Raw genomic sequence first — 27,495 nt, 5'->3', positions numbered from 1 at the left:
GTTGTTGTCGTTATAAATAGAAGAGAACGTGTGAGAGAAGGTGAAGAAGAAGAAAAAAGAAAAGGGGCCATCAAAATAGAGCAGTCCGTACAATTTCCGTCAAACACTCTGATCGGCATTGTTTGTGGTCCAATTGAGCTAAAATTTTGCAGACACATTCAAGACTGAGGGCTCTACAATCTAAACGGTGGAGATCTGATTTAGAGTAGTATTTCTAGTCTTTATAGCCATAAACAGTACCACATCTTCTTAAGTGAAATTTCTTCCATCACATTGTTTGGTTGCCAATAAAGTATTTTTTCTTGAGATTATTGTTGATTGTATGCCTCTAGTGTTATCTAAAGAGAACATTTGTGTGCACATCATTGTTGATAGTGGAAATTTTAACTAGACTAGGTCCCATGGTTTTTTCACTTTGCTTTGAAGGGTTTTCCACATAAAAAATTCTTGGCTCTTTGTGTGTGTGTAGTTTTTATTTATTAAATTACTTCTAAACAGATTCACACAAAGTAGGAGAGTATTATTTCTCCCAACAAATTGGTATCAGAGCGGGGTTATAGTCGTTCAATACTTTGTGCTGAATAATTGATTTTTTCCTTTTGCTTTGAAAGATTTTTCACGTAACTGTTTTTTGGCTATTTGTATGTGTGTGATTTTTCCTTATTAAATTACTTCTCAACAAATTCACACAAAGTGAGAGAGTATTATTTCTTCCAACAAATCGTTCACCCATGCAACCGAATAATCAATCACATAAAGACCGAAAGAAAAAGAAGTTATGGTGAAGTACGATCAACTAAGTTGCATGCAACAAAACAATATAAAAAATATAACTCATATAACAAAGATGAAGTACTTGGTAAATAACTAACACCATAATAACAACTCTTCGAGGAACAATGGAATCTATAGATTACAATAGCAGCCAATATATAACAAATATGAAGTACTTGGTAAATAACTAACACCATGATAACAACTCATTGAGGAGCAATGGAATTTATAGATTACAATAGCCACCAATATTGCAAGAAATCTCTAGGCAACTAAAATTACATAGAGGAATATGAAATAAAAAATAAAACAATGCAACAGGAAACTGGACCAAAAGAATATTTGCAAAGATATTACTATTGGAAACAACAAAGCAAAGATAAAAAAATCAATCGATTTAGTTGTAAGTGACAACTCAACGAATCAATGGAGATTGACCTAGAAAAAAGTCATTAGTAGGGTTTAGGGCATCTAGTTTTTACTTGGTAGAAGAAGGGTGAAGAGTCTCAGATAGGAAAAGAGTAAAAGAGAGAGAGAGAAAGAGAAGAAGAAAAGATGAAGAGAAGAAGTGATGGGGAAGAGGGGAAGAGGAGAAGAGGAGAGGACTTACCTCGTTAGGATGACAAAGTCAATTTCCTCTCCTAAGATCATTGGAACTCCCAATTCCAAACCAATTATTTGAAAACGCATTCAAGCTTGATAGTCTTGTTTGAAGTTATTTTAGATTGAGAGCCATTGCTATTTATGAATTTTTCTTATCTAATATGATTAATTATAACTATTTGTTTGTTCAAGCTAGAATATATATATAATCATACAGTCTCCCGACTTCTCATAATTTTATATATTTTTCTTTAATTATAGAAGCTTTGGCCCAACTAACTTTAAAAAAAAATACTCTATGCAACATAATCACAAGATATTTAAATTAATTATTTTATTTTCATATTATTTTGTTACTCATAATTATGATTGATTTTCCTCTTTTAATAATTTAGGTGAGAGGAGGGGGTGAGTGGAGGGTTAATGAAAAATCTTGATGTAAAATCTCATGACTTTGAAGTGCAATTTGGTTTGGAATATTTGGTGTTAATTGAAGTGCAAAACCTACCGATATCGGTAGATTTAAATCCTTTAGGAAAATTTGAAGTGCCATGGTCATATGCAACATAAGCAAATGATGTCTCTCTTGCAATCAACCTTTGCCTAACTTAAGGCCATTAGTGATATCAAACCTAGTAACTGGCTAGGTAAAATATTTTTGGGTAAATTTAGGTTGTGTTTGGAACACAAAAAGTCGTGAGAAAAGAAAAGGAAGAGAAAGAGAAAGAGAAAGAGAAAGAGAAAGAGAAAGAGAAAGCGAAAAGAGAAAAAATAGAAGAGAAATGTACTTTCTATAGCTTGAATACACGTGGAAAATAAAATTAATAATATTAAATATTTTATTCAGTTTTTAATTTTTTTTTTCTCGAAGCGGATAACGGGTAACACTTTAAGCGGGGTTAGCTTACCGCTTAAAACCTGAATGGATGTTATCGGGTAGGGGTGCCTGAGATCTAGCATCTATATATTTGTCGTCCAGTTCGTGCAGAAAAAAACCCTAGACTGAAACCCCGAAGCCTCTCCTGCCTCCTGGAGCCATGGAGACGGCGAGAACAGTCAAGGACGTGTCTCCTCACGACTTCGTGAAGGCTTACTCGGCTCATCTTAAACGTTCCGGCAAGGTAGCATTCCTCTCCTGCTTTAGTTTTTTCCTGCATTTTGAATGTGCTTTCTAGTTGCCTGACGTTTTATGACTGAATTGCACTATATTTTTTCAGCTTTGTTCTCTCTTGTCTATTGATTGCTTTTAAGCCAGTTCATTCGATTTAGTTTTGAAGCTGCACGTCTTCCGTAAGTTGTTTCAAGTGTACTCTAGTTTCCGGTAATTGAGATCAGGGTGTTTTCCTGTCAATCTTAATTTGTTTTTAGGCTTTTTTTTTAGCCTCACGTACAGATGAGATGGAAGTTCCGTTCTTTTTACTTGCTTATGCTAGATATAATCGAAATATGTTATATTCTTTTTTAGGCTTTAGCTACCCAACTTTACCTGTTTCTTTGGATCGTTTTAGTTTCGTGTATTCTATTCTACATCTGAGATTGATGAAAAGAGCATTGTTGGGCTGATTAATGCCTTTGGAAAATGCCATCTTGAGTCATTTTTGGTTGGTCTTACTGCCAAAGTCACCACAACTATGCGTATGGAGTAAACTTCACCTCAAACGTTGGGTTCTTCATATGAGTATTTTGAGATTATTCGTTTTTTGTAATTGAAAGAACATCAAATGCTGATATCTTATGAAGCTTATAGGTATTCAACAATTAGATGGCTCTGTTTTGACTTGACTGTTTATATCGGATATGAGATCCAGACGAGAAAATTGTCATTTCCAGATCACTTTGTCAGGAGGCTTTTCATTTGGGGCCTTTGACTTTGAATTTCTATAACATTTGGGTCTTTATTTGATTGAGTTTTTATTTTATTTTATCATTAATATGCCTTGACACCATTTTTCCTGACCGGGTGATTTCCTTCATTTTTTTCCTGATGGCTGGTGCTTCAGGGTTATAATTGCATTTTTTTCATTTACTCATGATTTGTGTGTTTTATTGTCTTTTTTTTTTTATCTTTGCTGTTTGATTATATGTATTTGTGAGGCTTAGTGGTTGTTGTGCTCTTTCTCTCTCGGTACTCTCTTACAACTTACAATGGTTATGTATACTTATAGAAGAACTGGTCTATTCCTAGTAAATTTGTTCCTCTTCCATTTGATTGCTTGTGGCTCTAACTGTTAGTTTTTTCTTGTTTTTTTACTGTAAGGCTGTGGGTATCTTGAGTTTAAAAGTTATTATTTTTTTTGCCAATCAACTGTCTTTGCTATGTTACAAATCTTTAATGTTAATATGTCTGTACTTGCATGTATCTTTGACTGTTTATTGTGAGTATGTAAGGTGTTGTGAAAAAGAATCTGTGTTGAAAGTTTTTATGCACCATTCATGTGAAACAGCTACTAGAAGAACCGTAAATATCTGATAAATAAGCCAGTAATTGCTCTGGTAGAATTTGTTCTCTGAGAGGTTGTTTCTTTGTTGCAAATGATTTTGTTCCATCTTACTGATGGACAATTTTGATAATGATCTTTTTTTTTTATGGTGCCTGGCTGTTGAGCTTGATATCTTATTTTATTTTATCACTATAATGGGTAGGTTGAGCTTCCTCACTGGACTGACATTGTGAAGACTGGAAAGTTGAAGGAACTTGCTCCTTATGATCCTGATTGGTACTATATCAGGGCAGGTGCTTGTCTCTCCAACACTGGCTTTACCAAATGCATTTTATTATTGAGCTTGTTTGATCAATTTCCTGTTTTATATTGCAGCCTCCGTAGCCAGGAAAATCTACTTGAGGCAGGGAATTGGAGTTGGGGGCTTCCGAAAAATATATGGTGGGCGCAAGAGAAATGGGAGTCGTCCACCTCATTTCTGCAAGAGCAGTGGATCTATTGCTCGCCACATCCTTCAACAACTTCAGCAAATGAGCATAATTGAACTTGATCCCAAGGGGTATGTTTTATATTTTTGTGTTTTTCAAAAGCTTGATATTGTGTTTCTGACATTCAAATTATTCCTTTTTTCTACTAAGATTTCTTGTTGAATCAATGCGTTGAAGCATGAGGAGAATCATGCACAATTATGTAATAATTTGATTCTTTTTATGTTGGAACAGGGGAAGGAGAATTACATCAAATGGGCAGCGAGACCTGGACCAAGTTGCTGGGCGAATTTCATATCCTTGAGCTGGAAGAGGAAGGGTTTTGCTACTAGTAATTTTGTTAGTCCATATATTTGAAGTAGTTGTAGAGAATTTTATACTGTAACACTCAATGAGGTACTTGGAGTGAATGATCAATGTTTCTTTTTCTGCATTTTGGATATTGTGGTTTGTCATTTATCTTAATCTCGTTTTTGATCTCTTGATTACCTTATATGGCCGTTAGATTACAAGTGAGCTATGGTTGTTATGCTGATAACTCGTCCGGCAGGCCTTTTATTGGTTTTTGTTGTTGAAATTTGTAGCCTGCATTGGGATGGACTCGTCCGAAAGGGAAGTTTGTTTGCAACCGGGTCAGGCCTGTTGGTTCTGAACAGAAAAGTGTAAATAGAGAATTTTTAACAGAAAAAGTTGAGTAGAATCTCTAAACTGTGATAGCAATGGGATTTCATATGGGCAGTTGATCCAAATTAGAAAATGCAAACCAATTTTTCTTTTTTGTTTTGTAGCATCATCCATGGTTAGCTTTCTGAAAAACAATGATCTCTCTAATCACTGGACAGCCATTGTTTTTTCAGAAAGCTAACCATAGTTTTTTCACAAAAGACTCTATATATTAGTTTCTATTATAAGTCTGTAATATTTAGGTTTTCCTACAACAACCTCATAAAAAAGGAGGCTTTCTAAATTACTTCAGAAAAGATATTTTTTTGTCCCTTTCTTGCAGACGAATCCTAATACTAGGTTGCAAAAAATAACAGGGAAGACGATAGATTAAAGGGTCCAACTAGCCTTGTAGACTAATCTGAACTTTTTCATTCTGATAGTATTTTTCAGAGTTTATTCAGCTCATAGGCGCAGCAATCTCCCAAGAACTGCGTTTTTCTGATTATTGTGGCCTGAAATAGCATGTGGATCCCATGCTCATAGGACATGATCAGTGTTGCCAAAAAAACATTTGACAATGTTGCCATTAACAAAGTCAACTACAAAGAATGAGATGAGATTGATTTCTTCGCAACAAAATGGAGATAAAAAGAAAATAATTAGGAAAAACAACATCCATCTTCAGACAACCTTCCTCTTCTGCAAAAAGACAGTTTTTTCATGTCTTACTGGTCGTGGTGGTAAACACAGTTGAGGTCATTCCATGACATGCACTTTATCTTTTTGTGCTGTGGTACATTAAACCTGGGATCCTTTGGCAAGGTAGGCAATTTTTCTGACCTTTAAGAGTAGCAGAAAAGAACAACAGAAACGGAAGAGAATACATGTAAGTGAAAACCAGACATGGCATGAAAGTGGTGTTCCCAAACATGTAGACTAGCTACGCCTACCTTTTTGGTACAAAAGGTCTGTCAAAGTAAGGCATGGGCTGAGCTCTTGGTATAAGCTCTCTTCTCAATCTCTTGATCTCTTCCTCTTCTTCCAGCTGCAGGTCAGATGAAAAGTATTACACAGAAGCTTATGGAGGAAAGATGAAAAGAGAACTGCAAGTGGTGAAAATATTTCCAGAAGAGTCATCCACCCATATACCTTATGTTGTCTCTCTCTTTCTAATCTATACTGCTCCATAAGAGATAACTTCTCTGCAACCTGTAATTCATCCAGAAATGAAAATCTCAGTTCATCAAAGTTTATATATCCTTTAAAATTTTGAAAACAAAGGAGTGATTCCATGTATACACATTTTATCTCTGGTGGGGTGGGTGGAGGAAGGTGATAAAACACCTTAATTTCCAAAATTTCAGGGAGCACGAGCAACCCCACCCAACCCCCGACTGGTTCCACCCTTGCATGCTCTCTTGATGGTATTCACATGTAGGTCAATATCAATAAAATCTTACATGGTGGTCGAATTCAGCTCTCTCCACTGCCCGCACATCACTGTGAAGCTGGAAGTCATGTGGTTTTGTGTGTTCTTTAACCGGAGGCCTCACCAAGCACTGAGATAACAACCAACCAGAATAAAGGAAATCATGAAAACAAGGAAAGTTTTTATAACTAAAGGAAATGCCCATTTATGAAATTTCGCCGTCCAAATTTAATGATTGGAGTGGTTGAATTCTTTTATGTATTAAGATGGGGTCGTCAAATTCAGTAAGAAATGAAAATATATGTGACAGCATGACCCCAGAGGTAACAATTCTAATCTGGAGAGTACTCCAGTACTTTGTAAATTAATACAAATACTCATGCATATGGCTTAATACTGAAGTATCATGTTGAACTTATTTCAACATTAATTTAGTGGTGTTCCAAATTGAATTAATAAAATTAACTACCAAAACAACTTGAAAGGTGTCAGGTTTTACACATTTTAATAAAACAACTTGAAGCAGATGTTGGGCTATATCAATTACTATAAATGCAAAACGAAGCCTCACCTCTGGCTCATCAGTTGTCCATGGAAGGCCCTGAGCAATTGGTATGCGTTGCTTTTTCTCTTCAATCAGCATCTCTTCAAGTTTCTTATGAAATTCCTCTTGTTTTAGCATGCCTCTTTGCTGAAAACCAGTATCATTCCTTTCAGTTCGAGACAAAACTCTTATGCAACTTATGATCAATAATACAAATGGCAATGCAGAAAAGATAATCTATTCATCCTGGAAAAGAAATTGGCGTGGAAGTAACACCATGCAATCAACCTGTATCTCTCCTTCTCCTCCATCATTTATTTATTCAATTGTTTGTTTTTTATTTTGTAATTTCAGTGGTAACACGTGAAGCTTTTCCATTGTTAGAAATAAATTACACTCGCACAAAATTCAGAAGCTGGTTCTATAATCAACTGAAGTAAATATAGAAAGAAAATCTACATACAGTTGACATGTTTACTTTTTAGATAGTGCACCCTAATTTATGCCTGCTTTCTAATAGAAACCTCTTCAAGGTCCTACCTTTTTCAGCTTTCAAGAAGAGAACTAGGGCTGAATGTCTTAGAAATAGGCTGGAATTTATAGGTATCAATGGGGATTTAATAGAGGAGGCTTGATGGAATGGAGGAAATTGTGAGAGTAGGCAAGAGTTTCTTGGGGCAAGAGGGACCACGAGAGGAAGTTGGAAGAAGTAAGAACGCTTCTAGGCAACAGGAGGAAGAGAGGGAGAGAGGGAGAGGCAAATTACTATCAGGTCAGGGGAGACAATTTCAGCACCCATATTGAAGAAGACCCATGCCATTCCTTAATAAAGCTCTTATTTGAATGCGTGTGCACTGGTTCTCTCCTTCTATTCTTTACTATCTGATGCTAGAAAGTACTGACTTCCGGAAGAGCGGGAAGTGTAAATTACTTGCTAAGATAGAAGCCCAGAGCCGTTGTGATTTTCTTTTGACTACAGCCTAACAATTTAGCCGAAAAGCACTGAGGAGTGACAAAGGAGAGAACGAATAAGGCAGCAGAGAGAAAGAGAAATAAGAACGCAGCTGTGCAAGGGGCAGAAACCATGGGCTCAAGTGCTTTTTTCAATATTGATACGACTCCTTCTTCTTTTTTTATAGGAGTACACCAGTTGGCAGAAAGGGAGAGAGAGGGAGGGGATGTAGGAGAGGGAGAGGGGAGACAGGTAAGAGATATTTGGAGTTGGCTTGATTGATTTTTCCTTTAGCCAACACCCCTTTTTATACTTTTTCAAATGAATTCCTTGGGGAACTCCTTAATCAACTAGGGTTCCCTAATTACATAATTTAAGGAGAGATCCAAGGTGATTGAGAGATTACATCAATCTAGGAGAGATTCTAGTAATTTAAAAGGTCAAAAGAAAATACTTTCTATTCAAGAGAGGCAAGTATTACCCCTCCTTTGACCAGCTCCTTGAGGGGCAATTTTACCATTATGACATTGAGCTCCATGACCCCTCCTTTCTTGGAATTGGCGCAACCTTCTTTTTTTGGTGGCACCACTTTCTATTTTCTGTACTTCCTCTTTTCTTCCTCTACTTTGCTTCTTCTCTTCTTATTTTCTTCTCCCTTCGGGGTAATTTTTAGATCTTTATCATTCCACTCCTCTTGAATGTCAACCTTGTGCTCAAGGTTGAAAAGCGGGGAACTGTTGAAGGAAGCCATCCTCACGTTCCAAGGTTGCTTCATCGAGTGACACTTGATTCTATTGCACGAGGAGCTCATTATGTAATCTGGTGCCATGTCATACTTGACGCTTTTTGAAGATGGGGCAAGGGAATGGTAGTTGGGTTAGCTCTGACGGGGGGGGTAAAGTGGTTGAAACAAGATGTGCATCGCCGTGTTGCCGTTTGAGTTGAGTGACATGGAAGACATAGTGGATAGCAAAGTCCTTTGGTAAGTGTAGATGGTATGCCACCTTGCCAATTTGTTGGAGTATTTTGAATGAACCGAAGAATCATTGGAGCACTTTTGATGCTATTAGGAGGCCAATGATTGTTGCCTAGGGTTGGAGTTTAAGATAAAAACCCAGTCATCGACAAAAAAATCAACTTCTTTGTATTGCTTGTTGTTGAATTTCTGAAAAAGAGAAATACTTCACTAACTTGTTGTAATTCGAGTATAATGAGCCTCTATTTATTATAGATGAAACAAGTAGAATCCAATTACAATTAAACTACCCTTATCCCAATTACACCAAAGTTAAACATTAAAATACAAGTCCTAGAACAATTGAACAACTGAACATAAATAGAAGACTAACATAACTAAAACACCTTTAATTGAAATACTTTTGTGTGATTTCATCCTGTGAGACTCTTGTAAGACTCCACTATATTAATTTTAGCTCTATGAGACTTCTTACTGTATGAGTCATGTGAGACTCTTCCATATATGCTCTTCAACACTTGTCATATTGTTTTTTCATTCGTTGTTGAACCAAGGCCCGAAAAGTTCTGGTTGACAATTAACACCACAATCTACGTGGCAAAATGGTGACCTGACGTCTCGTGTGGGACTTGCCTTAGCCCACAACGGGCCCGACACCTCTCATCCCCCAAAGTCATCGCCTCCTTTGCCTTAGACATCGACGACGATTAGACGCATCCGAAGCGGCAGCCGTAGTGTCGCGACTCGATCGAAGCTGAAGACCAAGCAAGCCATGAAGAAATCGACCCGGGTTGGCAAACTATGGTCAGCTGTACCTTGTGACGAAGAATCAGGTTAGATGACTTCAGAAACGGAAAAGCCTCTGTTTCCCTTCGGGCATCACGAGAGATGAATGGGGAAGCCATCCGCATTCTCTCCCGCTCTGGGACGAAAAAATCCTTTGTCTCCCTTCTAGTCCATGCCACTGAAGCTTTCATTGCCATCCTCGACAAGGTTCTGGCCAACAGGATGGGCTAGAGCTTCAGGAGATTGCTCCTCACCGACGATCTGGAGTTCCACCTCCACACCCAGTACCACAATGGCATTTTGAAGTATTCCATCACACAACGACGGGGAACGACGATAATGGGTATGAGTATGATTTTTCTACCTCAAAGCTCCAACTTTGGTTTCGGCTAGACAAAATTCTGCTTGACCCTCTTGCAAATCCCTAAAAAAACCCTTCCACCAACTACTACCACAACCTCCTTTGCTACATCCCTCCAGACGCCCATACTACCATCGCGACTTGATCGAAGCTGAAGACCGAGCAAGCCAGGAAGAAACTGACCCGAGTTGGCAAACTATAGTAAGCCGTACCTCACGACGAAGAATCATGTTAGAGGATTCTTCTGCCTTTGACTTCATAATCGGAAAAGTATTTTGTCTCCCTTCAGCCATCACCAGAGAGGAATGGGGAAGCCATCTGCATTCTCTCCTGCTTCAAGACAAAGAAATCCTTTGTCTCCCTTCTAGTCCGTGCCACTGAAGCTTTCATTGCCATCCTCAACAAGGTTCTGGCCAGTAGGATGGGCCGGAGCTAAGGCAGATTGCTCCTCACCGGCGATCTGGAGTTCCACCTCCACACCCATTACCACAACAACATTTTGGAGTGTTCCATCACACAACGATGGGGAACGATGATAATGGGTATGGGTATGAATTTTCTACCTCAAAGCTCCAACTCTGGTTTCGGCTGGACAAAATTCCGCTCGACCCTCTTGCAAATCCTTAAAAACACCCTTCCACCAACTACCGCCACAACCTCCTCCACCACCTCTCTCCAGAAAAAAAGCAGCATCCCCAGACGCCCATACTACCATCTCCCCCTAAATGTTAGCAACCATGCACGACCCTTCCACCTCCAAAGGGGGTGGTGGAAGGTTTGTTTGGGGACTCCGCATCGGAGGTCTCCATCGGGGTATTGGATTGGGCTTCATTATTGGTAGGGGTGTTGGGTAACGAGAGGGCAGGCGGTTATTTTGAAGGGTGAAGTAATTATGCCACTCAATGAGTTTAGGACTTGGGAAGGGGGGTCTGGGTTTTCGAGTTCTCTCCGATCCCATCGATCTCCTAACTCAAGTATAGGTCCTGGAGAAGCAGAGAGCAAATCGCCTGGTTCTGACAAGTTGTCAGCTTGAGGATCACAAATCGAGGGGAAAGGCAGAAGGCTGAGGGTTGCCAAGTGGCGATACTATAGGGATTTTTTGGGGAATCAGGGTTTAGGAGGTTCGGTGAGGCAGAAGGAGTGTGAAGGATTCGGCAGGGGGTTAGGTTCAAAAGATCTGTAGAAAATCTCATTAGAGCAGTCCGGGGCGGGACAATCGAGGCAATCTCTGATAGAGTTTCCGAAACTTAGTTTTATTTTCCGAAACGAGAGATCGAAGAAGGATCCCTGATTTTCTGTTCGATACATAGGTATAGAGATTTAAAATAGAAATTACAATAATACCCTTAGAAATACATATTTACAATCTCGTCCCTTATATACGATAACATCCCCCCTCAAATTGATGCTGGTAAATCAACCAACAACAATTTGCCAACCAAAAATTGATGCCGCCGTCGAGTCATTGCTTTAGTGAAGACATCGACCACTTGGAGATCCGAAGAAATGCAAGGAAGAGAGATCACCCGACTATCCAAGCTATCCCAGATAGAATGACAATCAACCTCAATATGCTTGGTGCGTTAATGGAAAACAGGGTTGGTGGCAATCTGAATAGCACTAGTGTTGTCAGCAGGAAGAGGGGTAGAAGTAGTATGAGGGAACTCAAGCTCCGCAAGAAGACCACGTAGCCTTACAATCTCAGAACAACCAGTAGACATGGCACGATACTCAGCTTCAGTAGAAGATTGAGAAACACGATCCTGTTTCTTACATCGCCAAGAAATTTAAGGCATCACCTAAAAACATACACCAACCAGTAGTAGAGCGACGGGTATCCGGACACCCAGCCCAATCAGCATCATTATAACCAATACGTTGAAGAGAGGAGCCTGTAGGAAAGAATAACCCACGAGTAGGAGAACCTCGAAGATAGTGGATGATACGTCGAACGACAACAATATGGAGATGACGAGGAGAGGACATAGAGATGACGAGGAGGGGACATAAACTGACTGACCTGATGAACGACATAGGAGATGTCGGGGTGAGTAGTGGTCAAGTAGATGAGACTCCCAACCAAGCGCCGATAGATAGTAGGGTCATCGAGAAGGTCCCCTTCATCTTTCCTGTACTGGACATTTACCTCCATAGGAGTATCAACAGAAGAAGTGTCCTCCAAACCAGCCAAGGTAATAATATCTTGAAGATACTTATGCTGGTTTAAGAAAATACCATTGGCCCGATGATGGACTTCCAGGCCTAAGAAGTACGTGAGCTGGCCAAGATCTTTCATATAGTGGCATGTAACACCTGCTGCAGCTTGGTAAACAGTCCAGGGTCAGTGTCAGTAATAATGATGTCATCCACATAAACCAGGAGAATGACCATGCCCGCGGTAGACTTATGATAGAATAGAGATGAATCATACTGACTCTGTGTAAACCGGTGGAGAATCAGGGTGCCACGAAATTTCTCAAACCAAGCCCGAGGGGCTTGCTTAAGCCCATACAGAGGATGACGAAGCTTGCAAACCTGATCAGGAGAGGAGGTAGGCATACCCGAGGGGAGCTTCATGTATACATCTTCCTGGAGGTCACCGTGAGCTACTAGGAGAGCTTTGTACCGATCCAAAGAGCCTTCAGAGCGAAGTTTAACAGAGAAAACCCATTTACTGCCAAGAGGCTTAATCGGAGGAGGGCAAGGAACAATATCCCAAGTGTGATTCTCCTCAAGTGCTTGAAGTTCTGTTTGCATTGCATGCTGCCAACACTCATGTGCCATAGCCTGTATGTAACAAGTGGGAATGGCAATAGAGGATAAAGTAGCGACAAGAGAGACAGTGGAGGAGAAACCATACCAATGAGGAGGCCAAGAAGGGCTAATAGACCAGCGAAGAGCGGTGGAAGCTGGAGCAGGAGGAGGATCGGGCGCCAGGACAAGATCGGGAGGGGGCATAGAGGAAGTAGAACCAAGCTCATGGCCACTACGTCTGCCATACACAAAACCAAGTTTGAACCGTTCCACAACTAGCGGAGAATCATCAAAGCAAGGTAGAAGAGATAAAGAGGCAGATGGCTGCTCAACATGAGATAGAAAAAAATATTGATTTTCAAAGAAAACCACATTCCGAGAAACACGTAGACGACGAGCAAGTGGATCATAACAAACATAACCCTTTTGAGGGATAGCATAACCAAGAAAAGCACATTTAACTAATTGGGTTATAAGTTTATGTCGTTCATGAGCAGGAAGATGCACAAAACAAACACAACCAAATGTTCGAAGAGCAGAATATGAAGGAGAATGGCCAAACAACTTAAAGAAGGGAGAAACATGATGTAATGTAGGAGAAAACAATTGATCAAATGAACCGAAGTAGAAAGCGCTTCACACCAAAAACAAGAAGGAACAGAGGATTCAAGTAAAAGGGTTCAGACCACATCAAGAACATGACGATTTTTTCTCTCAGCAACACCATTTTGTTGCGGTGTTGAAGGACAGGAGCGCTGAGAGACGATCCTTGTGCTCATGAGACATGTATTCGCCGCCAGAATCAAAGCACAAAACCTTGATTTTGGCAGAGAATTGAGTCTCTAAAAGCGCAAGAAAACACTTGAATGCTAAAAAAACGTCTGCCTTAGCCCGTAGAAAGTAAACCCAAGTAAACCGACTACAATCATCAATAAAGGTGACAAAGTACTTGTAATGCGCATGAGAAACAACAGGAGCAATTCCCCAAACATCAGTATGAATAAGATCGAAACATTGTAAAGCATGAGAGGCATTATGAGGAAAAGGTAAAACTCCACATGTCAGCCACAGTTCTATAAGGCCACAAATTGAGAACGGAGCCAAGGATCCAGGTCATGACCCTAGCATCCTTGACTGTCCACTTGGACAAAGCCTCGGCCTCCCGAGGTGCGGGATCAGTCCCATCTATATGACCCCATAACTCCTTTCCCATAACAAATAAATGAAATTGAAATTCCCAGGCACTGTAATTTTTACCCGCAAAACAGATAGGGAACTGGTCTACCTTATCAGATGACATGATGCCCTTGCGAGCTTGGGCACAAACTATGAGATGTGCTGCAAAACCCAACAATGAAAGGTTTCCAGCAACTGTACGCACCTACGTGAATATGAGCCACTCCTTCGTGGCTGTAGCGGTAGAAAGGGTCGTGACAGACGCTGCGACACGTGTACCGAGCAAAAGAATCGTCCTGGAGTGGACCTTTGCTCTCGTCGCACACCAAAAATGAAGCCAATGACCCCGTCGAACACCAAAAACGAACCGTCCAATACCAAAAACGAAGATGGTCCCGTCGAACACCAAAAAACAAAATACCCGAGAGAGGAGCTGTCGAAATCCGCTAAATCCGAGGGAGGAACCTCCGAAATCCACTACAAATTGAGAAAGAGGGAAAGATAACGCACCTCTGAGAGCACAACACCAAGCCGATTTCTCCACCACCGAACCGAGACCGCCGAAGACGCCGAAAAAGCTCGGAAAAACAAAAAAATCAGGGTGCGGAACGAAGCTCTGATACCATGACAGAGTTTCCGAAACTTAGTTTTATTTTCCGAAACGAGAGATTGAAGAAGGATCCCTGATTTTCTGTTCGATATGTAGGTATAGAGATTTAAAAAAGAAATTACAATAATACCCTTAAAAATACATATTTACAATCTTGTTCCTTATATACGATAACAGTCTCCTGTCCTACAACTAACAGTAACAAATTGGAAGAGTCTGAAAGGTTGAGGTTGAAAGAGATGGGTGGGGAAGCGGCCACTTGGTAGGATGGTGCTGACAGATGGAAAAGGTTTGGCGGTTTAAGGGTGATTTGTGTAGTTTTACAATCTCGTCCCTTATATACGATAACAGTCTCCTGTCCTACAACTAACAGTAACAAATTGGAAGAGTCTGAAAGGTTGAGGTAGAAAGAGACGGGTGGGGAAGCGGCCACTTGGTAGGATGGTGCCGACAGATGGAAAAGGTTTGGCGGTTTAAGGGTGATTTGTGTAGTTTTCAAGATAGGAGGCACACACTTTGAGGGGTTAGGAGGAGGAGTGATTTCCAAAGGAGTGGGCGTAGTACACGAAAGGAGGAAGGGCGTGGTAATCGAAGAGGGGAGAGGCGCGATAGTCGAAGGGGGTAGAGGTGCGGTAATCGAAGGAGGTTTTATAACTCTTTCTTCTAAGAGAGATTGAAGCATGCTTGTAACATGTTGTATATCCCCTTCAAGGCTAGCAATTTTTTCCACCAAACTTTCTTGGATGGATTCTTGGGCAGCCACCACTTCTTGTTGCTTTTTGTTGCTCCATTCTCACCATAATGGAAGTAGAGGTCCAAAAGAAAGACCCGCTATTATACCAATTGATAGAAACCACTTCAAGGTTCTATCTTTTTCAGCTATGAAGAAGGGAACTAAGGCTGAATGTCTTGGGAATAAGGCTGGAAATTATAGATATAAATGGGGAGGAAGCTTGATGGAATAATGGAGGGGATTGCGAGAGTAGGCAAGGGTTTCTTGAGGCAAGATGGAATATGTGAGGAACTTGGATGAAGGAAGCAAGAAACCTTCTAGGAGAGGGAGAGGGGAGCAAGGCAAGAGAGATTTGGAATTGACTTGACAGATTTTTCCTTCACCCAACACCCCTATTTATACTTTATGAATTCTTTGGGAAACTCCTCAATCAATTAGGGTTCCCTAATTACATAATTTCAGGAGAGATCCTAGGAGATTGGGAGATTACATCAATCTAGGAGAGATTCAAGGAATTTTAAAGATGACATCAATCAAAGAATTTTTTTTTCTATTTTAACCAGATTCCATTTTTTTCAAGAGAGAGAAATATGACTCCTTTGACCAGCCCCTTGAGGGACAACTTTACTATTATGCCCTTGAGCTTCACGTACCCCTTTTTCTTGGAGGTGGCACCTATTTTCTTTACTTATTCATTTCTTCCTCTTCTTTGCTTCTTCTCTTCTTCTCCCTTGGGGGTAATTTTTAGGTCTCCATTACTTTCCAACCGATCCATGAACTCCCCTTATCACTTAGGGGGATGTTGTGGCATCAAGAAGAATTACAACTCGAAAGAATTTCTGGAGATAAGTATTTTCCAACCTAAGAGTATCCTAATTGGAGAACAGAGATTTAAACCTCGACATTTCTGAATCATTTTCCAACATGTTTCAGTGTGAGAGAACTGCACGACTACCCCTCAGTGATCACTCAGGAAATTGTTATCTGTAAATTTAAATCTAAAATAAAATAAATTACATTTGTTGATAACTAATCAGTAAGCCAATAATTTCTTAAGAGCCTGAAGTAGCCAAAGAATCCATATGGAGTTTCAAGATGATTAATACCTCTGTTCTAAGCTTGAATGGCTGTTGACTGGTGGACCTAAGCTGCTGCTTCATCTTTCTTGACCCACCTCTCCCAGAAGACGAACTCTGAAATGGCAAGCAGTTTAATTAAATCAAACCGATGACAAGAAACCTCCAATCGTCTCCTCAGACACAAAAGCAGAGCATCATAGAAATTCTTACATTTCTTCGGCTCCACCTACTTCCTCCGGACGTTCTGCTACCAATGCTGGAGGTACGACAAGAATCAAGAAAGGAAATCCTCAAAAATAGAGCTTAAAGTAACGGGGTAGAGAACATAAGAAAAGTCCGGTACATCAGTAGACTCCACTAAATTGATTTCTAAATTTGAAAAGAATATGATCGTCAGAAGAAAAACCCTACTTGGGATTCCAACGAACAGAACTGTAATCAAACAGTTAAATCAAATGGCACTCTGTTCTGAAGGATATAATTTTACTAAACTGACCTTCCAGTAGTGCTGTCTATTGAGGAATTAACAGAGGAAGCAATGTCTGACGTCTTAGATGAGAATACGAAAGCTGGTGGAGGGAAGGAAGACGAGGAAACTTCGGTTTCCGAAGACTTCGTTCTCTGCAAACCTGGCAATGCCCATTTCGCTGCCTTTCCTTTTTCTACGTTTTCTGCACCTTCTTTTCCGGTCGATTCCTTGGAACTTGGGATTGTAGCAAGCTTCTCAAAGGCCTTTACTAAATGCAGAACCAGTCCCGAGCCAGTTTCAGGAATACTGCTCCGGGCTTCTTCAAGCAATCTATGCCTTATTTTCCTGATCCTCGAACTCGCCCCCACATCCGACAACTCGAACTCCTCAAAGTCGACTTCCGACCCGTTCTCCCGAGACCCAGGGTCTCCCAGGGATTGCGATTCGACAACTCTGTCACCATGTTCACTCTTGCCCTTCCAATCTTTATCGTCAACCCTGATCTCGCCGTCGTCTCCGGTCTTCATGTCCTCCGTACGGTTCTTGAAGAATTCTTCCTGAGATGCTCGGAGGCTCTCGTACGCAACACAGGGGCATTTTTTGATATTTAAATGCTTGTCTTTGCATTTGCATGTGGTATTTCCTGTCGCTTCTTTCGCACAGTTCTTCTTAGCTACGAAGAACTTCCTCTCTTGGATCGGAAGAGGTCCAGTTCGATTTGGGTTTCTGGCAGCAGGTTTCTTCGATTTGGCTGACGCGACGGACGGGGACTTTGCGACTAAAGGCGAAACAGAGACATTCGGGTTGAAATTCTCCGATTTGCAGCTTTCTGAAAATTTTGATCGGGGCGTCTTCTGCTCCTTGACTGGAGTCATTCTGCTCTAGGGAGGATATCTTCAGATCGAACGAAAATAAAAATCGATCGGATACGAGAGGGAGAAAAAAGAGGGATAGACCGACTGACAGGGAAAAACTCTTCTTCTGTGTTTCTTGAAGAAGAGAAGGGGGAGCGGGGACTGAAGATAAACGTTAAGACTTCTCGACCGGAGGCTCTCGTAACGGCTAGTTATGTCGTTTTGGCCGTGAGTTACCGTTGGATGTACATTTTAAAACTCCCTTGATCAACAGCCGTCAGATGATTGAGCAGCGATATTTGAGCAGTTTCCATATTTTCAGGTGAGTTACATAAACAACCCCTACCACCCCTTGAGACCTCCATTAAAAAAAGCTTTTATATGTGAAGTGAGCAGAGCTATGAATAAATCCAGTTTAAATGGATGCTCCTCCGTTTGGAAAATTGAGAACCTTCAAACGTCAAGCAGCAGAAAATGGAGGAAATCGACGGAGTAGAAACCTATTCTCCGGTGGATACGATGCTGCTTTTGTTCTGCATTTCTTTAAGATTACTTGGTTGCATCTCTTGGAATTGAAATGCTCCTACGTTCGGAGAAATGAGCCTCCATTTTCAGTTTGGAATTGTAGTGATGTCGATAAACAGAGAATCGTTTGGGTCTATTCATCTGCAGAATCGGAGTTGCCTACTATGATTCTAGTATTCGACAGCTTCATGTCATGGATCTTACTTTTTTTTAAAATAGTAGGATTAATGATGTTTTTCAGTAAAATATCAAGCCAAGCTAACCATTATCAATACAAGTACCATGTGAGTCCTTCATAACATGCATATATTTTGATTGATTTTATTTATTTATTTATATATATATATATATATATATATATATATATATATATATATATATATATATATATATATATGTATATATATGTATATTTGTATTCTTGACATTTTTTGTATATTATTTTATATTAAACTGTATATATAAAAATTTCAATTTATTTTTTTAAAAAATTAATTTTATTTTATTAAGTGTTTTAAAAAGGAAAAATAAAATAAATTATCATAGGAAAATTTTATAATAAATATTTTCTAAATAAAAAAATATTTATCATTGAATTATTTAAATTACATATAATTATTTTAAAGTAGTAAAAAAGTTATTATGTAATTATTTTATAAAAATTAAGAATATTTATTGGTGAAAAGTTTTGCCAAGAAATATTTCTAGGAATTTTTTTTTTAAAAACAATTTTGTATAAATTTATTTTTGGAAAACAAAAATATTCTTTGCTAGAAATTGTTCTTTTTTTTTGTGGTAAAATATCTCGAAAAAAATTTGTCGTGAATAGTTTTAGCAACAAAAATTCTACCTTTGCTCAATGATTTTTTTATAAAGAAAACCACTTTTCTTGTAATGATATTTTTAGTCATCAGTCTTTTTTGGCAAAAAATTCTTCATATTGTTCTCCCCATTGATATTTTTCTCACATAAAATTTACCACAATATTTTTGTAGGTTGTATAAAATACTACAAAATACTAATTTCTTATACTTTTCCTCCTCACGGGGGGGATCACTCTTTCTTTTTCAAGAGGCCCAAATTGGATAAATTAAATATGGGAGAAGAAAAATTACTCATGGCAATAAGAGAATTTTGTATGTTCCGGTTTGAAAAAGACTGCTCGTGGACTACCTCAATTTTGGGTGTATTCATGTTATTTACATGTAGTAGGTCTGTAGGCATTGCTATGAAGTAATAAAAAATTGATAAATTGAAGAAATACTAGAGGAACTCAAATATATGAGTAAAAGATACCACCAGTCATACTTCAAAAAGGAGGCATAAAATGCAATACTCATACTTCCAAATTGAAGTAGGCACTTATCAAATCATTAAATTAATGAGAGTGGCCGAATTCGACACACAGTGGGGGGAAACAACTTTAAAGACCAGTTTTTTTTATTATAGTTTTGGAAACTTTCTTAAAGGAAAAGTAACATAAAGTGAGAGCAAAAAAATTTACCACAATTAACCAAAAAATAGAAAGTATTGAGAAAGCTCAAAGACACATACGGGCATGAAAGATTTGATTAAGAGAAGTCTCTTAGTCTAAGAGACAATACTAACAAGTTAGTAAAATAAAATAACAAACTCCAATGAAAAAGAGAGAGAAATAAGCCATTCTGTTCCTTTGTTTCCCTTTTGAAACAATTTCAAACTCGAATTTAGAGTTTCATGTATGAGCCAAGTCAATTTTTTCCACTAAAAAAAGTTCATTAAAGCTAGAATTTCAAAGGAATTTTCATCCATATAAGAATGAATTTATGGCAAAAAAACCAAATGTAATAGTTGGAGGGGAAAAACTATTTATCTTGAGGAAAGAGCTTAAAGATTTTCACAAGAAACATATTTCTAGTACTATATTTGATTCTTTCGATGTCGATATCTCAGTCCAGAAATATCGGAATGAGAAATGTGTTATTGAGTTCGAAAATAGACTCACAAAACTTTCTTTAGATATACAATCATGTATATAAATTCAGGTTATTGATGGCACAAACCATCCAAGAAATTGAAGCTTTCTCCTAACAATTGAAACCATCTTGTTGTTTGACCTATGCTACTTCATATGTTGATTTTTCTTTATAAAGAACTCTGACTTCAAATTTTTATTTTGATTTGGAAAATAGGTTAAAAAGTATTTCTAGAGATATATAATTTGAGATATGAAAACTATAGTATGATAAACGGGAAACGGAAAAGAACAAGAAAACAATATAGAGAGAAAAGTAAAAACTTCTCTTTTCCTCCTTTGCGTTTTCTTCCCCTTCTTCTTTATTTTCTTCTCCTTCTCCATATTAGGACTAATTCTCTGATACGATGTTGAATTTAAGAAGAAAAAAATAGTTCATTGATTAGAGTAAATCGAGTATACTCTATTTATAATAGAGAGAATACATAGAATATGAGTTTAATTGAACAACCTATATTCGAGTTACACCCACAATACAACTCTTTAAAAATAAGTTCTAATATAATTAAAAACCTCTAACACAAATAAAATTTTAATAATAATAAAATTCCTCTTGATATGAAACTTCTTCTCATGTGACTCTTTTCCATGAGAGGTATGTAAGATTTCTATAATTGTCATTCAGTATTATCATTATTTTATGTTATAAATAGAAGAGAAGAGGGAACCCTAATGAATCCTCTTCGAATTCAATATGAATCACTTCTTTTTCCAACTCTCTTCTTCGACGTTCTCTCTCTTTTCTTGTAAGTTCATGAAATTTTACATCTACAAGTTGACCTCATCAACTCTTAGACTTCGCGGATGATCCTGCTCTAATACCATGTTGGAATTTGAAAAAAAGAAAATATGAGAGAGCATAGGTTTTGCAGTCCCCTCTCTCCTATTTATTACACCATGTCCCTACTGCTTGTAAACCCTAGGAAACTACTTTCTATAGACAACAATTTTTTACTAAAAAAATAGAACAAACTAAATAAATTCTACTTATACCTTCCAACAAGTTGTATCCAAATTGTTAGAGTTTTTATATATATATATTTTTTATCCAATTACTTCATATAAAGACGATATGCAATATCATAAATAAAATAATGGATAATATAATTTCACTAATGAAAGAGGTAGTTCCTTGGAAGGAGATACTACCTTGAGATTATTAAGAGGCAAAAACCTTTTATAAATTGGGGTTTCATTATGACAAAGTACATGCATGTACAAACAATTGTGTCAGCTTTTGAAAGGAATGTGTTTGACAATACCACCTTTGAGGGAACAGAAGTCTACCAATAAGAGTTGTCCACTAGAAACATTCATAGTCTACAACATGATGTGAGTTCGACCCATTGGTTAGGACTAACATTCTACTTGAGCAAACAACAATGCCACTTCAATGGGTACTTGTTCGAATGAATGTGAAACTTGGTAATGGTTTAAGTGACACAAAACACGGAAAAAGGAAGATAGGGAAGAGAAAGACAAGGTTAAAGATGATAAATTAAAACAAAGATGAATTTGAGAATGACTTAATTATTTTATGACTCATCAAACAATAGCGTGTACAAGTATTTTAACAAATTTATTAGTTATGAATTTGTCGAGTTTATCTTACGTCACTATCCAATATCAGGTCTAACCATTTTAAACAATTATGTAGTTCATCAATATGCCTCTGAGACCACCTCACCAACATAGGCCACCATAGGCAGAGCTATATTGAAATTATAAGCGAAGGGTGCGACTAGACGTAGAGGCATTGTCTTTGATGCAACAATTTAGAGGAATACGAGACAAAAGCTCCTCATTATGATTACGAATGATCACAAATTACAAATCTTACATATCTGGGCCATGCATAGAATAGAGTTAATAAATTTAAATTGTACAAGAACTAGCAGTCAAATTTATAGGAAATATTTTTATTATGAATTTAATAGTTTTATGTGAATGTGATACTAATTTTTATTCCCAAATGAATATAATATTAAATAAAATTCATGTAAATCGAAATAATTTGTTCAGGCTTGCCATGAGATGTTATGAGTAATATGCTAATAATTTTATTTATTTTTCTTTTAATTGTATGTAATCTAACTTTCTATATTATGTTTCTAAGGATGTGAATCAAATAGAAATTTATAAAAAATTTCATCTATGGAGGCCACTTGGATGGGCCCTAGAGGTAGCTGGTATTGAGGTGGACCATGCAGAGATAATGACCTAGGTATTGTGCACCAGACCTAGCTATGTAAGGAGGATGGGTCTTGGTGCACCTTGTCCTCCCACATCTCGGGGTTTAGGTTCATGCATTTCTATAGCTAGCTAAAATAAATGAAACCATGGCTCAATAGCCACATGGGGCTACAAGTTTTCTGGATTACTGAAATAAGATGCATTGGTTCGAATAGTTGAAGATGAAACTGAGGCAAGGAGCAACCACCAATAAAAACAACCAGTGTATATCCATGGCTGTAGTTCCTTAGCTTTTGAAAAGCTAATGTGGCCGCTTCCGTCCACTGGAACTCCTCTTCTTGAACAACTCAGTGAAAGCTCTTTCAATGGCGGCTTAAAATATTTGTAATCGCACTAAACGAGTTCTTTTATTTAATACTTTTAAAACTATTTTAACGTAATTGAGGTAAGGCGTGCACGAAGGGGGACGAAGACCGATCAGTGGACAACCGCCGTCTCCATTCCGTCTCGACGTCGGCAGATTTCAGACTGCCACTGATCATCTTTTCCGCGTCCACCACGTCAAGAATTTCAGCAACGACTTTTGCGAAGAGACCACACCAACCAACCATGTAATTTATCCTTCTCTGCCTCCCATGTCTTCCCTTCTCCCCTTCTGACAGGTCAACAAGCCGTGTCGCCACAATAGGACAATCCTTCGTCCTCAAAATCCCATTCTTTGTGGTGGGTGGGACGGGTCTCCTCTGTGTTTCCATGATTCATGACTTGCAAGTGTCTCATGAGCACGGCGGGCAGCATTTCACACCCTGCTAAAACTAAACCACATCAGGATTCTTCCAGATTTTCATCTTTAGTGTGGATGGTGGCTGTGTTCTATCATCAGAGGCTGCAAATCCCAGAAAATAACAAAACCCGTAAAAAGATTTCACTAAATTTCTGGAGGCAAAATTGTACTCGGCAAGTCAAGCGTTAGTAAATGTGAATATTGTTTTTAGCACCTGTAGATAAAGCTCCGCAGATGCTGATTGATGGGGTTGTGATCAGACGACACAAAAACACATTGAAAGCATCTGCTTCTGTTTTTTATTTTAGTTTATAAGGATGGTAAATGGGAAGATTCTTCTTTTTCAAAAAGCTGAATTTCCATGTTCAGTTCACTATTCTTTCACATCTGGCATTTCATGTGAAAGGAATAAAGAGGATTTTAGATTTCGATTCTCATCTCAGCGACAAGTCCACACGGTTTTAATCTCCTCGTGAGTCACCTTCCTTTTCTCTTTCTCAGTCTCTGGTATTCTCTCACTCACCTTTATATTAGATCAGAGAAATTGAGGGAGAGAGGAGCTAGAGATATCAGGATGGCATTGAACTTCTCATATCTTGGCTATTCTTTCTTCTTCTTCTTTCTCATCGCCGGATTATCTTCATTTCTATCAGAAGCACAGAAGGTTCCGGCTATTTACGTCTTCGGAGACTCGTTAGTCGACGTGGGCAACAACAACCACCTGAAGCTCTCCACTCTCAAAGCCAATTTTCCGCACAACGGAGTCGATTATCCTGGAAAGAAAGCCACAGGAAGATTCAGCAACGGCAGAAATTCCGCAGACTTCATCGGTACTTCTATCCATTTCTTTCTTTCTATGTTGAACTTGCTGTAAACCTTTAACTGTGCTCTCAGTTGGAGATTAAACTGAAGAAGAGTGACAAAGACACTAGACAAGATAGGTTTTGTAGCATCCGAGCTTTCTCCGACACACCGGGCTCCACCTTCCTCGTCATATTTTGAAGAATCTCGGCTTTCGTCTCATTATAAATTACATCGTGCTTTCAAATTTTGTACCTTACCTGAATTTTCTGCTCACGAATATGTGGTTCCTGGTTCCTGGTTCCTGCAGCTGAGAAGGTTGGCCTACCAACATCTCCACCATATCTTTCTCTCACCTCTGCCGCCAATAAGAGCAATGCGTTTCTGACTGGTGTCAGCTTCGCTTCTGGAGGAGCAGGCATCTTGGATGGCTCCGACAATGTCTTTGTACGTCAGCTAGCCTTAATTTATTTCCTTCAGGAATTCTACCCATGTCACTAGAATTATAATTAGACAGACAAATCATAAGAGGGTTTCAAGAAAATGTTCAGAGTAAGAAAATGGATACTCAGTATTTTCTATCTTGAGAGCACCGAAACAGCATAGATTGGCATATAGAAACAAAATGGAAATCAGACAGGATGGTAGTTTTCAAACCGAGCTTATCGTAAATGGCAAATCTTCCTTTTATCCATTTCTGTGCATTAATTTGCTTTGCTCAATTTTTCAGGGGGAGACGATCGCACTAAACAAGCAGATACAGTACTACTCACAAGTGTTCGGAGAATTAGTGAAAGAACTAGGAAGCGTGCAAGTTCAGAAGCATCTGGATAGCTCCCTTTTCGGGATTATAATCGGAAGCAATGACTTGCTCGGCTACTTCAAGGAGGATTCCTCCATCCGATCGAAATACACTCCTCAACAGTACGTGGATTTGCTTCACTCCAATCTGAAAGACCAAATGAAGGTACACAAAATGAAGCTCCGCAACAGTAACTAGTTAGCCAATCAAAGAAAGCTCGATTTATTTATCTAAAATCTGTTTCATGCATGCATGGTTTTACTTCAGAGAATTTACAATCTGGGTGCCCGGAAACTGATCTTCGTCGGCGCCGGAGCAATCGGCTGCTGCCCTGCACAAAGGCTCCAGAATAAAACTAAAGGCTGTAACGAAGAAACAAATTACTGGTCAGTTAAATACAATGAAGGCGTCAAGAGACTGTTAGCAGAGATGAAAGCTGAGGTGAAGGACATGGTGTACTCCTTCTTCGATACTTACCGGGCACTGACGGACTTCATTCAAAACCCAGCAGCTTATGGTACGGAAATTAAATCATGGATCATTCGCTTCTAAACTCTTTTTTTTTTTTAAATCTCTTTTGTATATGAACTTCTGCAGGTTTTACAGAGGTGGCAGCTGCTTGCTGTGGGTTGGGCGATTTGAGAGGAAAGGTTCCTTGCTTGCCAATCGCGAGATACTGTTCAAACAGGATGGAACATGTCTTCTGGGATCTCTACCATCCTACAGAGATGGCTTCACAGATCTTTACGAGGTTAATCTTCAATGGGTCAAGACAGTACGTGGAGCCCATCAATGTGGAACAGCTGATTGCTGCATGATACATGCACTGAATCAGAGATTTTTTGCAATCAAGGGGTACATATATTACTATAGTAAGTGATGAGGTGAATGTGACGTTCAAGTTAGTGCAATCAAAGTGAGAAGAAGATCAAATTAGTGCATATGCATCCATTGTCTTGGGTTTATTATATTGAGTTATAAAGGAATTAAAACTTATTGAAGGGAATGTAATGTCCTGTGAAATTCGAAGGTTAAAGTTTAAAATCATATTTATTTTGCCTTTGTAAATCGATATATATATTAAATTGTGGTACACTGTGACCTAGACACCGGTTCCGAAATCTGGGTCAAATCGCTCCAATTGGATAACATTTATACATTGATAACAAGAGAGCCTCTTCCCTGAGGAGGCTAGTAACTAAATGATAGATTGATCATCATGTTAATCATCCACCGAGCAACAGTAAACAAAAAACAGAGAAGAAGATGATTATCATAATAAGACTTTGTCAATTTTCTTCAGAAAAACAACGCCTTCATGGTGCATAATCTGAGCAAAAAAAAATAATTGAAATCCTAAAACATCGTAGGTACGAATCTTGAAAATCAATGCTTTGATACCATGTTGATTTTTCAGGACTCCATGGATTACGCCATGGACAAAAGGAGAGAAGGCATGTTGGGGAGAATACAGGAGGAAGAATGAGGATATGTATTTGTGTCCTAACCCTCCCCTTGAAACTCTATTTATAGATGAATAAAATTATAATATTATAATTAAACCCTTCATCGAAGAAGAGACAAAAAATTTAAACTAATTACATCAGTGCCACCTTTATGAGATGAATTCTTATTTACCATCATGCCACTTCTCTTGGACATGTGGGCCTTCATTGGTCATGTGGGTTTGAGCCCATCTTCCACCTCTCTTGGACGTGTGGGCTTTTTTTGGTTGTGTGGGCTTAAGCCCATCTTCTAACACTCTCTTCGATGTGTAGGTCTTCCTTGGTCGTGTGAGTTTGAGCTCATCTTTCAACACTAAGTAGTTGGATTTGGGGTAAGTGAAGAATAACTTGTGAAAAATACTCGGGAAGAGTCTGACCTCAAACAACCTGCCCCTCTCATGTTTGTAACTTCAAAACTTGTTATGAATTCATAAAATCCAATTTAATGACCAATTTAACCAACGAGGCCTTCTCAAAATCATACGAGATTTTTTTTTTAATTTGTTCTCCTTCATAGTACTTGTAGAAGCAGAAAACAAAACACAATAGTATTATTTTTTTAAAATATATATAATTGTCACCTAAGAGAAAAATCAACCTTAATTGACTCTTGATTTTGTACATCTTAACCATGGACTATTTGAAGATTCACTTAGCTTCACCAGACATGGGTGAATCGAGTGATTGTGGTCATGACTTTGTTTTATCTTATTTAAACTAAGATGGTTTAATTATATTTGGTTTAAATATTAAATAATATGAATTTTACGTATTTAAACTAATATTTAGTTAATTACATGTTGAGTTATCATGCATGTTATAGTTTTTAGAGTTATCACTTACAATCTCAATTTCCAACTTCTTTGTTTACTTGAATTCATGATTCTATGGCACCCATTCGAAGCTCGAAATTGTTCAGTACTGCATAGTTACAATTTAACGCACCTGCTAAAATTTTGATAATAATTCCCTACACCACCCCTCATGTTATACGAACATAATTTGTTGACGTCCATGTACCATACTCCATCACCAAAACATAGTGCATACTAGTCAAGAAAGTGCATAGTATAATAACATAAGATAATATTTTACTAATGAAAACTAATTGGTGAGATCAAGGGCAGGTTTAATCAAGCCCTATCTTTCTATTCTAACATGTCGATCCTAACGAGC

General features: G+C 38.4%; 3 protein-coding genes across 3 annotated transcripts; 2 read left to right on the top strand and 1 right to left on the bottom strand.

Moving 5' to 3' along the window:
- Positions 1-2,334: 2,334 nt before the first annotated feature.
- On the top strand, positions 2,335-4,783 carry LOC137951597 (small ribosomal subunit protein eS19y). The gene is made up of 4 exons (XM_068798365.1): positions 2,335-2,498; positions 4,021-4,111; positions 4,194-4,377; positions 4,541-4,783. Exons 1-4 carry the CDS (start codon positions 2,415-2,417, stop codon positions 4,608-4,610), a joined length of 429 nt encoding a protein of 142 aa, XP_068654466.1. The 5' UTR covers positions 2,335-2,414; the 3' UTR covers positions 4,611-4,783.
- Positions 4,784-5,456: 673 nt separating this feature from the next.
- LOC137951713 (microtubule-destabilizing protein 60-like) lies at positions 5,457-17,860 on the bottom strand. The gene is made up of 8 exons (XM_068798576.1): positions 16,869-17,860; positions 16,583-16,628; positions 16,400-16,486; positions 6,973-7,092; positions 6,433-6,531; positions 6,122-6,181; positions 5,923-6,017; positions 5,457-5,812 (listed from the first exon to the last, which is right to left on the bottom strand). The coding sequence occupies exons 1-8, from the start codon at positions 17,714-17,716 to the stop codon at positions 5,698-5,700; spliced, it is 1,470 nt and encodes a 489-aa protein (XP_068654677.1). The 5' UTR covers positions 17,717-17,860; the 3' UTR covers positions 5,457-5,697.
- A 5,895-nt stretch (positions 17,861-23,755) lies between these two features.
- Positions 23,756-25,827, top strand: LOC137952267 (GDSL esterase/lipase At5g55050-like). Its single transcript, XM_068799381.1, has 5 exons — positions 23,756-24,041; positions 24,323-24,459; positions 24,743-24,979; positions 25,082-25,331; positions 25,412-25,827. The coding sequence occupies exons 1-5, from the start codon at positions 23,786-23,788 to the stop codon at positions 25,630-25,632; spliced, it is 1,101 nt and encodes a 366-aa protein (XP_068655482.1). The 5' UTR covers positions 23,756-23,785; the 3' UTR covers positions 25,633-25,827.
- Positions 25,828-27,495: the final 1,668 nt, after the last annotated feature.

This window comes from Aristolochia californica, unplaced genomic scaffold (assembly GCF_029961685.1).
Source record: "Aristolochia californica isolate CCGP_79_NKW_82.1479 unplaced genomic scaffold, dmAriCali1.0.hap1 SCAF_15, whole genome shotgun sequence".
Classification (NCBI taxonomy): Eukaryota; Viridiplantae; Streptophyta; class Magnoliopsida; order Piperales; family Aristolochiaceae; genus Aristolochia; species Aristolochia californica.
This window is presented reverse-complemented; position numbering and strand designations above follow the sequence as displayed.

Excerpts from the sequence above, each read along its gene's own strand:
- LOC137951597 (XM_068798365.1), top strand. The coding sequence starts at position 2,415 with ATGGAGACGGCGAGAACAGTCAAGGACGTGTCTCCTCACGACTTCGTG. Across the intron at positions 2,499-4,020 it reads ATCTTAAACGTTCCGGCAAG|GTTGAGCTTCCTCACTGGAC; the intron begins GTAGCATTCCTC and ends TATAATGGGTAG. Across the intron at positions 4,112-4,193 it reads TTGGTACTATATCAGGGCAG|CCTCCGTAGCCAGGAAAATC; the intron begins GTGCTTGTCTCT and ends TTTATATTGCAG.
- LOC137951713 (XM_068798576.1), bottom strand. The coding sequence starts at position 17,716 with ATGACTCCAGTCAAGGAGCAGAAGACGCCCCGATCAAAATTTTCAGAA. Across the intron at positions 16,629-16,868 it reads ATAGACAGCACTACTGGAAG|CATTGGTAGCAGAACGTCCG; the intron begins GTCAGTTTAGTA and ends TCGTACCTCCAG. Across the intron at positions 16,487-16,582 it reads GTAGGTGGAGCCGAAGAAAT|AGTTCGTCTTCTGGGAGAGG; the intron begins GTAAGAATTTCT and ends TTGCCATTTCAG.
- LOC137952267 (XM_068799381.1), top strand. The coding sequence starts at position 23,786 with ATGGCATTGAACTTCTCATATCTTGGCTATTCTTTCTTCTTCTTCTTT. Across the intron at positions 24,460-24,742 it reads ATGGCTCCGACAATGTCTTT|GGGGAGACGATCGCACTAAA; the intron begins GTACGTCAGCTA and ends TCAATTTTTCAG. Across the intron at positions 24,980-25,081 it reads ATCTGAAAGACCAAATGAAG|AGAATTTACAATCTGGGTGC; the intron begins GTACACAAAATG and ends GTTTTACTTCAG.